General features: G+C 37.6%; 1 protein-coding gene across 1 annotated transcript; it reads right to left on the bottom strand.

The window, feature by feature from the left end:
* Positions 1–222: 222 nt before the first annotated feature.
* CCDC125 (coiled-coil domain containing 125) lies at positions 223–12359 on the bottom strand. Its single transcript, XM_009580662.1, has 11 exons — positions 12089–12359; positions 10489–10547; positions 9005–9091; positions 8049–8126; positions 7240–7325; positions 5067–5149; positions 4051–4166; positions 3372–3479; positions 2188–2359; positions 688–821; positions 223–558 (listed from the first exon to the last, which is right to left on the bottom strand). The coding sequence occupies exons 1-11, from the start codon at positions 12357–12359 to the stop codon at positions 223–225; spliced, it is 1530 nt and encodes a 509-aa protein (XP_009578957.1).
* Between the last annotated feature and the right edge of the window lie 261 nt (positions 12360–12620).

The following is a 12620-nucleotide window of genomic DNA, read 5'->3' as shown; positions in this document are numbered from 1 at the left end:
AGGCAGCTGAGACCTGCTTCATCTGGTTTAGAAATTACTCTTAAATTAATTAAAACGGGCTGTTTCGCCAAAGCAATAGTTACCGCGCTATTACAGTATCAATAAAGACGGTATCAGTAGTGCATTGTCCTACTTTGACCCCCAGTGATGTAATCACAGGACGTTTTTAGGCATTTCCACAAGATCTTTCTTTTTAAAAAATTAGTTTATTCCAGCAGATGGCTATATAGAGATCACTACAGTTTCGTCTGCTTTTCCACACGGATTATTTTCTTCACAGTGCGTAGTCTCTGATGGCCAGGAGTGTGATTTTCGAAGCATTTTTACTGGATTTTCAAATGCTTTTGCACTGGGAACTGAAGAATTGCTGTTTTGAGAACAGAGGTTTTGGCAGCAGGACTGTACAGGGCCCGACGACCCCTGGGCTTCATACTGACGACTCCCCCGCGTGCCATTTCCTTTATCCTGTTCCAAAACATCCTCTTTCGTCTCCATTGCGCGAGCTAGCATGTAACTAACCTTCCTTTGATGAGCCAGAGCCTCCTCTTTGTCATTTACCTGGGCATTTATTTGAAAGAGAAAGAAAAGAAACTAGTTTATAAGTTAAGAACAAGGCAGTCTATGTAAATCGACAGTTACTTTTGCGCCCCTAAGGACTCACGATGAATAGTTTAACAAAATACTAACCAAATCTATTAACATCTTCAGGATTTCGTGAGGATTGTCTAGCTCTTCAACCTTCCTGCAGTCCACGTCTGATGAGAGCAGGCCGGATAGTTTTTGTCCCAGGCTGTTCTTGTTCCCTTGTAACTTGACGTGTCCTAAGGAAAACAAAAGCACATGAACTGTGGAACTTAGGAAGAGAAAAACGACTTTGGGATAAAATGGGCATGCATAAAAATGGATTCTGAACGATCTCCTCTAAAAGGGCAATGCAAGCTACGGTTTCTCCCACCGTACATGGCAGATCACTTGCATGCAGCACCACCCTTAGCATCACTTAAAGACTAAACAGACCTTTCATCGAATATATGGGCAAATTGAAAATAAAACTCTTTTCTCTTTATGGAAAATATACTTTAACACTCTAGTTAAACAATAATTTGTGGTAACTTGTTTGTAAACAGTAGGTAGCCTGAAAAAAAAAGGGGTTTTGACACAAGCTGTTTAAAAGTTTCTAAGATTTCTAAAAAGATTAAAATACATTAAAACTATGAAACATATGTATCAGGATATAGATCTGGGAAACAATGACATCGGTGTAGGGGAAACAGATTTTCAGGACGTATGCTGTTTTAGTACTACATTCTGAGGCTGCTCAAGGAATCTAGAAGACCCACCAAACTTCTAAGCCTGGCACCTCCAGGTCAATGGCTAACACAAATACACCTTGAAGTGCCGTTCCTAAATTATGCTACAGTTTTGACCATGACATAAGCACTTAAATACTTCTCCTTATCCTTTTTCTTAAAGAAGAAAAGGGTAATAAGAATTCTTCCTGTTTTACAGCGTGTTTTGTAACTCACAGATGACCACGTGAAGTATAAAAAGAGTAATAAATACCAATGTAGATACACATACATAATAAAAAACTGTATTGTATTTAGTATTTCAAGGAAAGCTCAGCATGTATTTTTTGCATTTCTCCTCCTTCCCTAACTCTTATATAGAGATAATTTGGAAAAAACCCAGCACATTAAATAGCTGATAGCATCTAAAATGGCCAGGCTAAATTTGCCAACTACTAGCTTTTTTTTTCTGTTTTCATAATAAACATATTCAGTATCTAGAATGTTACTGTCATCCTGAATAACAGCTTATTTATTCTAGCATGTTTTTACTCAGATAATATAGTTCATGAATGCGTAATAAAAAAAGGTTACATTAAAAGCCTAGACTGGTAGCTCCAATGACCTACAGTAGTACTTATACAGTCCACTTATACACAGACACCCGACATTACACATGCGAAACTTCTGGTAGAAATTCTTCAGTTACATGACACACTATTTAATGTATTTACAGTTTTGACGTGACTTTGTTCCTTTTTTATCGACTCTTCAGAAACCTCAGTCAGCAATTAAACCACAACAATACATTTAATCCAGTAAGAAAGATTGCCTGTGCTGCTTGTGAGGTAACTTCTTTTCTATTCAACCATTACAGATACATAGCATGCCTAGTTACCATCGTCCTTCAGACGTCTCCAGTTTATAAATTTCGTTTCCTTCTTAATCTTTATCACTTCTGCAAGCCTCAGGGCTTGGTCCTTCCTCTGCATTAGCTGCTGCTCAAATGCAATTCTGAAAGCATCTGCCATTATATAAGCTTCATCTTTACTCTTCTTCAGATTTTCAATCTGGTTTTAATTCAGAGAAAATTTAAAGTATATTAAGCAATTTGGAACCAATAGCAGATTTAAAACGTGTATTAAGAGACAGAGTGAAGCCATTAACACAGACAACTTTTAAATAAATATAATCAAGGAAGTAGTAGAAACCAAATGAAGTGCTCTCTTGCCATGTTAAGAAATACATGTTGAAACATGTATTGAAGTCTTTACCCTTCCTCTTCTACACATGCACACACCACCACCCACCTACACAGACAAGCTGCCAGCAGTGCCTATTTATCTCTGCGCATGCAGAAGAGCTTGAGGAGGGCACTCATGTCCCATGCCGGTTGGGCCAGGAGCAAAAGGAGCAACAGAATGGTATCTCTGTCGGGGATAACAAGTTTGGTAAAAAAGGGACATGACAGTATCTCTTTTCAAAACCCATAAGTCAGCTGGAACTTCTGCAGTGGGACCACGAGGACGGTTACCACATTTGCAGAGTCAAATACAAATTAGAATAAAAACTGTAAAACTATAGAATTTCACTAAATTAAAAACCTTAAGAGCTTGAAAATCACATTATTTGTTTAAGCGTGATGTAAATATGGAGTTTTCAGCAAGATCAGCTTCCTGACCTAGCTGGGTGAGCGGGCTTGGGAGTGCTGATGTCAACGCGAGGCAGGGGTGGAATGCACTGCCAGGAAGGAAGGAAAAGGGCCAGCGGTAGTCCACAGTCACAGAGTGTATAAATTTATAGAGTGTTTTTTCCTTTTTCTAGATTAAAAAAATGTGAATGGAAGGAAAAAGAATGGGAAAGAGAATTTTTTTTACTAGTAAAGCTGATTGATATCATAATTAGTTTTATATCAGCAAAAGTTAGGGCATTACAAACATTACAAACAAACATTACACTATTTCTGAGATGCATTCTTGTTTTAAGACACATTAGTTTGTGTAAGCTGCAGTAGAGCGTTTCTGGCTTTATTTGGTTTTGAGCACAAACCTGCTTGTTGGTATCTAAGTCAAGCAGCATTACCTCTTGCTTGAGATGAAGAAGTTGTTTTCGAGTTACAGCTGCCATTTTAGCACAGGGACAAGGTTGCCCTCCAGACGTATTGCAGGTGCAGGCTCCAAGAACTGCCAGCTTAAAATCCGAAACAAACCACCAGTTAAATATCTATCTGCATACACAACGCAATCCAAGAGATGCTGGATAACTAGCAAAAAAACATCCTGAAACTACAAAGGGAGTGTAAGTGTTAGGGGAAGCAAGCTACAAAAGATTTAGGCATGATTTCTTTTGACTCACAACCACACGTGTGAAACATATTTTTCTGCAAGATACCCTAAAGGCAAAAATTGTTGGCCTGTGTATGCTACTCCCTGCAGACCCCATTAGAATTTTTTTTCACTCAATGAAGTAAAGCAGTAGGCATACAAATTAAGAATTACGATATTAGGAAGAAAAAAATAAGCATGCTGGCTTGTGAAAGGTAGCCCGATGCTCCTTCTGACTAGTTTTTCTTTGCGAGATGGGAATCATGACACACCACAAATTAGAAAACTGATTAACAGGCATGCAAGGGCATATTGTCATTAGCTAAAAAAGTCCAAAGAAACAGTTAAATTATCAGTAAGCAAAATTTATCTAGGTATTTTGAATATAAACATATTTTTGAACCAGCCATTTTGAAAAACATGTAAGTCATACTTACTTCAAGACCTGTAAAATCTGTAACGTCACTTTTATTCAAGGACATATTCTCCTGAACAACCTTCTGTTGTTTCACATCTAGCATTGCAAGAAATTCCAAGCACTGCTGATTCAGGACTATGATATAAAACAAGGAAAGTAATTAAAAAGTCTGCTGCTCTGATCTCTTAATTTCTGGGTTTAACTACATCCCAAATAAGCAGTTCTGTAGTTTAAGCATCCATTTGGGAATGTGATGAGACTATGTAGATCTAGAAACTCAGATCCCAGTTGTCCTTCTTTCTGTGCTTTCCTAGAGGTAATGACCCACTTAGAGAGATACCATCTCAGATATTACTCTGCCTCAGTACTAAGGGCTCATCTCTTTGTACACTTACAACTAAGGCAGCTGCTCTTTTAGAATAGCACAATATTGGGAAAATAATGATGCATGTCAGCTATCTTAAAGCTTTTCGGAACCAAAAATAAGGGAAAGGGGCTTGAGCCAACTGACCCAGCCAGATGTCTGCACAACCTGCAGTTTGAAAGCCTCCACTATAAAGCCGACACGCGGAATACCTCGAAGTTTGTGCTATGGGAATCTTTAAGTGAGTATGTTAAAAGTGAATGTCTCTGATGCAGCTTGTCATTGTAGCAGGAGCACTCAGTGGCTCCCCTGGCTGCTGTTGCCTCCTTCCAGGACACGACTGGGAGGATGTACCGGTTGTTTCCCTCCACACCCAGGGTGTCACCAGGCCAGTGAGATAAGATAGGCATACTTCTTTCACACCTGATCTACTTTTTAAGCTATGCATACCTGACTTTTCCTATCATTTCATGGTTTTTTTTTCAGTTCAAGTGACAATGTGAGAAGAAAAACGAACACAACTTGTCTGTTTAAAGAGGGTTTCTGCATACCCACTAATAACAGCTGCCAGTAACAAGAGACTTATCCCAACAGACAGCTTCCTTCATAGCTAAATCCTGAATTATTCCTGAGAAATAGTATGTAAAGAGGAATAGCTATTGGTGGCTTACTTGCATTTTCAGCTTTAAGAGTTTTAACTTCTTCTGTTCTCAGTTTCAATGCTTCCTTAAGAGCTGCATTTTCACAATATAACCTGCAGACGTTAGAAAAAGGCTGTATTATCTTTTAACAAAAAACTTAAAATGGTCACTCAAATCAAAAAAAATTAGCCTGTTAAAACACTGTATCTAATATTTCTGCAAATTAAAATTAGGATTACTGACAAAATTGAAGGAAAAAATCAAAACTGAATGGAGTTGAGTATTCTGTTTGACAAGATATTATCCATGCAGCATTATACAAGCAGTTTCCCCACGTGTACATTTTTTAATGCTAAGTATTGTAAAGTTTTTCCATAACAATATCTGTACCAATAATATGTAGTATCTTGTTAGATCCGAATCTACTAGCCAGGGGCCAATAAGCAACCTAAAACTTCTCTAAAGAAAGTTCTGTGTGTAGGCTTGGTCTGACTGGCACAGAACCAAGGCTAAGAAAGCAGGCTATGCCAGGCGGGCTTCTGTGGAGTCACTCCTCGTTATCCAGGCTGCAGGTGGCTCTGCAGGGAGCAAAACCAAGAATCTCTGCACTCATACAGAGGTTTCTCTGCAACCCAGATAGCATGTGCTGTTCAAACAGGCTCACCTTGTTCATGAAACCACACCCTCACACAACCAATTTAAACACTTCCAAGTATGTTCAAGTGAATGTTAAAACGGAAAATTTAAAAAATCCCCTAAGTAGATGGTGCCAACAGCTTCAGAGTTTAACAAGAGGTGAGTTTAAGTACCACATTACCATGAGAAACCCAAATAAATGTGTAATTATAAACCTCTGGAACACTCGCTAGAAATCTTACTTCCTTGAAAGAACAAAATTGTTATTGGACATGTGACAACATGGCTCTGGTCTTAATTTTAAAAAGTAAACTTCCTGTATGCTTAATAGCGTTCTCAAGAACAGCTGTACTTTGAAGCATTGCAACCTGAGAACACACAATATGCATTTATAATCCATTTTTCCTTGAAGTATTTACGTATTTCCTTCTTGAATAGAAAAGTGGCAATCTAAAGTCCTAAATGTTAAGGCTATACAATTTTTTTGGTGCATCTCTTCAGCTCTCAGTAAATGCAACATACCGTAAATTCATGGTTTTGTTTAAAACTAAATAGTAACCTGAATTATTTCACTACAATAAACAAAGGGAAATACACAGTCTTCTCATCCTGCTGTCTCAGATACCAGAAAACCTTTTTGCAAAGCGGACTGAGCTCCTGGCTTGCAGTTTTCTGAAGCCACGTCTCTAGCTTTCAACAGTTGACAGTAGTTTTGTTGCTCCGAACTACCTGGCTACGCTTCCTACTCTCTTAAGTCGGGAAAGCCAAAGCGTTTTTCAAGAGGCATCCCTTAACAAGCGTAACTAAGTTAACCGGTGAACAAGATCTTAACAAAACTCTTCTTATAAATGAATAGTTTGTAAAATTTTGGCTTATTCTTTGAGTCAAAGTTTGAAAATTTTAAATAAAAATCTCCTCTGAAATAATTGTAAATCTGATGGGTAGACGTCAGAGATATCATTTCTACATTTAAATAAGTGAGCCTGCTGGTCACATTTTTCAAGGTCTGTTATTGCATTATTAGTTTAGTGCCTCTGGCATCTTCTGCTTGCCTAACCACACCTGCTGTCCATCCAGAGTAACTCTTATTTAAACAAAGAACCAGTTGATCAGCCGCTCTCAAAAGCATTCCATTTTACCTGTATGTATGCTCATACCTACAATGCAAGAAAATAAAGCAATGATTAACTAGCAAATGATATTTCCACATGCATGCACATACCATTATTTTCTATGCCTCATTTACATTTAAAGTAAGTAAGGACAGTCTGGCTCCAGGTGGCTAACCTAATAATGTAATAGGATGCAGATGAAAACTCAGCCTAGCAAAGGTAGCCTATATACCCACTAAAGAATTGAGACTTAATAATTTTAGTTGTTTTAATTCAAAAATACAAATGTGACTAACGTGAAAATTAAATAAATCTTCCCAAATCTCGAAGGAAATTAGGAAAACACAGAAACCCCCGAAAACCCCATGAAGCAAACTTGGAACACAAGAAAGATGACAGACAGCATTCATTGCAATTAAAAAAACCCCCAAAGATACACAGAGCAAGTCAAATACCTGTCATATTTTTCTGTCCATGTGTCTTCTATGTTTTTAAATCTATCCTGATCAAATTCAATTTCCCATTGCAAAATATTTATTTCCTGTGGAAACAAAACAAACCTGCAGCAGTTCATTACAGGCCTCCCAGAGAAAGGAAAAAGAGGAACTGCTGGTGCCGAGTTTGGCACTGGAAGAGATCTAGGTGACCAACGATGATGACAATCTTCGGTACTGCTAAAAATACATTTGGTGCCAGAGACCAAAAAGTTTCTGCATCGCTGATCTATGGATTCCAGACCGTGTTGCATGAACTAATGCTTGCAGTGGCTTATGACAAAAACAAGCCCATGCTGTCACATTTCCCTGTCCCCCTTACTGTTCTGTGAAAAAGTCACAGAATAAGAAAAACAAAGCATAAAACTCAGTTTAACAAGGTAGCTCAATGCCACCTTCCTCCTCCTCCCCATCGTCCCTATGAAAACTGGGCACCCATTTCTTAGACTCGTTGGGAAGTTCCAGTTTAATAACTAAGAAATAGCGTAACTCACTATGAATGACTGTGAAACTCGAAACAAAGACCAACTGAAAGTACAGAGAGAACTCTAGTAACTTTCAGGTATTATTTGGACACAATATAGCAGGAAAACATTTAGATTAAAAGGGTGATATACTAACATTTTCCCTTTCTACTAAAAAGGAGTAAGAATACTTTCGAAAAAAACTGGAGCCAACAGCAAATTTGTACTGATTTAAATAAACAGTCTTATTAATAGCAATGGACTTCTGTGTTTTTGTACAGGTGTGAAGGAAACATGTACCCTTACCTTTTCTAAAGTTCTCTTTTCTTCCTCACTTTTTTGAAGCATTGCTTTTGTATGACTAGTAGCTTTATTAAACACTGCCTGCAAAAAAAAGCGTAACTCTGTCAAATACTGAAAGTAAACTTTAAAGTTTTACTTTAGAAAAATTTTCAGTTTTACATCAAGAGAAGTTCACATTCTTAGTTAAACAGGAGTGTGCAGAATTACAAACGCACTGGGTTCTAATTTCAAGCCACTAAATAGCTGTGTTGCATAACAAACTTGTGTTTCAATCCCATAACCTTTTCTATTGAAAAATGTAGCGTCATTTGAAATGAGATCATGTCTTCTTTAGGGCTTGTCCACAAAATCAGCTCTTAAAAAAAATTGGTTATAACATACTCATACTTTGATCCAGGTGTAACTTACTAAGAATGTGTGAGGGTAGAACATTTATAGAGAACTATAAATGGGTTATGCAACTAGGCTAAAAAAAAGGAACCGATTTCAACATAATTCATTCTGATAGCAAATAAAAATACTACAAACTGTGAACAAAAGACTGACGTAACACATTTAACGCATACTATCCTCTAAGACAACAGATGGACTAGTCAACTGAAAACATCTGTGCTTTGCAGCAGAATTTCAAGCACTGGCAAAACCTGTAATTTAAAGGACTGGAAAGAAGGCCTTATTCTTTAAGTTAAATAGCTAAATCTTCAAGGATCCTCAAAAATAAAATTATGAGAATTTGCTATAACAGTAAAGTCTTCTTAAATAACCACAATGGTTCCATGCAGAAAAAGTAGTAAATCATAGAAGCCGAGTCTGTAGACACTTGCAGACTCAATGCTTTAAATTATAGCCCTGGGAAGAATTTAAGGTTTGGGGGGTTTTCATGAGGAGTGGCAGGAAGATTTCTTCTGTTTCATTTCCTTTACCACTAAGTACCTAAATGATTTCTGAACAACTCCTACCATGCTCTGCAGAATTCTTAGGGCTTCATCTTTTCCTTCAAGCTGTCTTTGTGATGCTTCAAGTTCAACTTTCAAAATTTCAACTTCCTGAAGCAAGATAAAATAGTACACTGAGTAAAAGCCAAGGTAATCCTGTTAAAACTTGACTGTAACAGCAATGTAAATTTTCCCTCTTCAAAAAAAAATATGATTCTTTTCTGACTAATAGCTTGCTTGCGATTAAAAAATGTTAAGAGTGCATGTTAGCACAAAATCCTTAAGGAAAAATACTTGTAATTATTATTCTTTCTGTTCTCTTCCAGTGTATTTGGAAAACAAACCACTAAATACTGCAGTTCTTCCTCGCTAAAGAAGTTGTATATACCAACACAGGTCTGGAGCTTCAAAATAAGTAAGCAAAACAGAATAGCAGATACACATGCATGCAAATACATGCAGCAGATACAAAATACAGTAAATATTACAAATATATATTAAAATATAAATGCTACACTAATATAATGTACTATATATTATACAAAATATCCATACTCTATAGTGTAGATACCATGTTAGGACGTTAGATCAAAACCACTACTTGTCCAGAACAAAACGACAACAACAAAAGAGATTCCTGCTCCAGGTACATGCCAATCATGTCTTTATGCAACATTTCCCCCTTCAGAAGAAAGCAGTTTTTCCATTTCCAAGTGTTAAAAGAAAATTTACTGCTTTGTATACTTATCTTTCCTTAACCCCTATGTAGGTCACTCAGTTGTTCACTTGTCATACAAAACTTTTTTCATAGTTCTTCCAGTTCTGTTACTTCAGCTATTGATACTGAAATTGTTTCTGGGAGTAGTGGCAATTTATCGGTTTTGTTTAATTGAAAATGAGTAAGGTTCCTTGATATTATAACTTGCTGTGCACTGAAGGTTCTTCATGCTAAGACAGCTTGAAAATGAAATACCACGGGCTATCCCGAGGTTAAAATACACAGTGCAGATGAAGTGTGTATTTTCACAGCTGAGATCATGCTGCTCTTTCTGCCTGGACTGATGCCAACACATCAACACATTTAACCACAGTAAAATTAAAATTAAAATTAAAATAGTAGGAGTTAACTACCTTTCAACAAAAATGCAGTAAAACCCCAAAGACTATTCTGTTTACACTGCAGATTTTCAGGCCCAAAGCTTAATAAAAAAGGAAAACCTGCTAGAAAAGGAGTACAATCCTTTCTATATTCTCTAGATCTTTAAAAACACTTCTCTGTTCCCTCTCCACCTCCCCCCCCAAAAAAAATACGGAGTATAAAATGCATCTCACACTGTGATTTTCTGGCATAACATTTAACGAAGCTTCCTCCTAGCACTCTAGAACCTGAATCCATCCAAGACTCTGGATGTGCCAAGATCTTCAGCTAAACCAACACTGTGCTTTACTTTGCTACATTAAAAGAAAATGCAGCTTGCAAGAGCAGCACACTTGGCACAGTTACTAACCTCTAGAGCTTCCCGAAGTTGTTGCTTTAGTTCTTCATTTGACACTGCAGTATTAGATTCTGTAAGATTGATAGCAGATACTAAACGATGAGATACTAAAATATTTACAAAAGAAAATATGAGAATTTGCTTTACCCTGGAAAAAGGTAACATGTGGAGGTGAATCCTCATTTTTGTGTTTTTTTCTTCTGGAGCTAATACACAGATTTAAGAAATACATAAATACTAAGCTCAAACACATTGTTTCACAGTTAAGGAAGTGAAATGGCAAAAAAAGATCAGTTGTAGAGACCTCAAATAAGGACAATCATTTTTGAATTTCCTAAAAAAAACCCAAAACACAACAAAATTGCCATCTTGAGTCAAAAAAAAATTTCATTTTTTAGATTCTTTTTAGATTATAACTTTTCAACAGCCAAATGCAAAACAACAGTAGCTAGCTATTTAGAAGTAGGGGCGATTTTCAAGAGACGAAGATCAAGTATGGTGGTGGAGTATCCCACAAGATCCATTATTCCTCTAAACAGCGGTTACTACTGGTACTGTTTTTCTTAAATTGAGCATCGCAGAGATATGCTAAGATGGACCCTCCTACTAAATCAAAGTCAGGTTCATGTGGGCTTTAGTCATGCTTTCATGGATATTGCTGTGTGAAAGACCTAGATCTAAGACAAGCATCATACAGAGACTGTCAGAAGGACAGTGAAACCAATCAGAATTACGCTGCTCTTGTAGCATCTCTCTGACGCTGCTAAGACCAATGAAGAATAATTACATGGCTTAGCTTACTGTGGTATGTGGAGAGGATAGTGGAGACTTGTTCTAAACGAGAGAGATAACGAAGTTATATGGAAATATTTCAGTCAAAATACTTAAAATGGCTAAAAATGTAAGGCAAGGCAGCTGAAGTGTAATGAACAGTACTGCCTTTATTTAATTTTATTCACAGCAGAGTTGTCTTCACAAAAAAATGAATGCCAACATTGGGAGAACAGAGATGTAGAGGTTTTAAAAACAACTTCCTAACCTCAAAAGTATGCCAATTCACAGGTCTCAACTAAATAGCAAATGGGATTTTGAATATTTAGCCATAAGCTTTAGATACATCTCTAGGAATACACTCTTAAACAAACCAGGAATCCAAGCAATTTCATTCAATTTCACATATGTATTTAGAGAAAAACAATGCCGTCCCCCACCACAGGATGCTCTTTGCTAAATGTCACTTTTAAACGCAAAACTAAACCCTTTAAAAATGGTCATTCTAGACAAAGAAGGGCCATAGCCTCATTCACTGAAAAGCAATTCTGCTGTTCATGTTTTGGGAGGAAGATCTAGGAACAGGGACTGCTCTGCTGCCTCAATGGCATTGAGCATCTCCTCCTGCGACACCAAGAGCAGACTTTCAGGCTGCACCAAGCTGCCAGGCTGCGTTGGATCCCAGCAGGCATGCAGTGCATATGCACATCTCGGAATCTTTCAGAGATTTCAAAGTGTTTTGGCAAACACCTTGAATTAAACTTGATGACACCTTGTGAAGCAGCTGTTTTCCTAACAGATTTTTCTCATGGTGAATACTTACCTTCCAAATTACTCTTACCACAGCTATTTTGTCGGGTTGAACTAGTAACAGGCTTTTTGGATGATCCATTGTAAAAACTGTTTCGTTTTGAACTGGGAAAAGCTGCAGCATCACCTTCTTCCACTCTCTTTGCTGACAAGAGAGAATTACAAACCTTTCCAGATCCCTTCCTAGATCTAAATGAATAGGAGTTTTGTAGATTTTCCCTTTCATAAACAGCTCCAGGTCTCCTCCCAAGTCCGTTTCCCAAGTCTCCACATGTCATGTCATCCTCTTCTGCTTCCTCCATCTTCTCCTCCTGGGTTTTGGTTTTGTGGTTTTTTTTTTTTTCCTGATTGAGGGCACTTCACGTACTGGCAAGGTGAACAGTGCCTGCCGCAGAACAAGTATTTTATCTGGAAAAACAGAAAAACTCCATTAATTAAAGCAGCAAAACAACATTAAAGTGAAAAATCTAAAGCTGTTGGTGCGTGGCCGCTTCCAACACGGGTTCGGGCTGCTCCCGCCGCACGGTAAAACACACAAGCGGTGAAACCTCCGGCCGCGGACG

Source organism: Fulmarus glacialis, unplaced genomic scaffold (assembly GCF_000690835.1).
Source record: "Fulmarus glacialis isolate BGI_N327 unplaced genomic scaffold, ASM69083v1 scaffold15526, whole genome shotgun sequence".
Lineage (NCBI taxonomy): Eukaryota > Metazoa > Chordata > Aves > Procellariiformes > Procellariidae > Fulmarus > Fulmarus glacialis.
This window is presented reverse-complemented; position numbering and strand designations above follow the sequence as displayed.

Bases quoted from the DNA above. Each gene is read 5' to 3' on its own strand.
- CCDC125 (XM_009580662.1), bottom strand. From the start codon at position 12,359: ATGGAGGAAGCAGAAGAGGATGACATGACATGTGGAGACTTGGGAAAC. The intron at 7,326-8,048 runs GTAAGGGTACAT...TTGTTTCCACAG, and splicing joins AAAAGAGAACTTTAGAAAAG to GAAATAAATATTTTGCAATG. The intron at 4,167-5,066 runs GTAAGCCACCAA...TTTATATCATAG, and splicing joins TCTTAAAGCTGAAAATGCAA to TCCTGAATCAGCAGTGCTTG.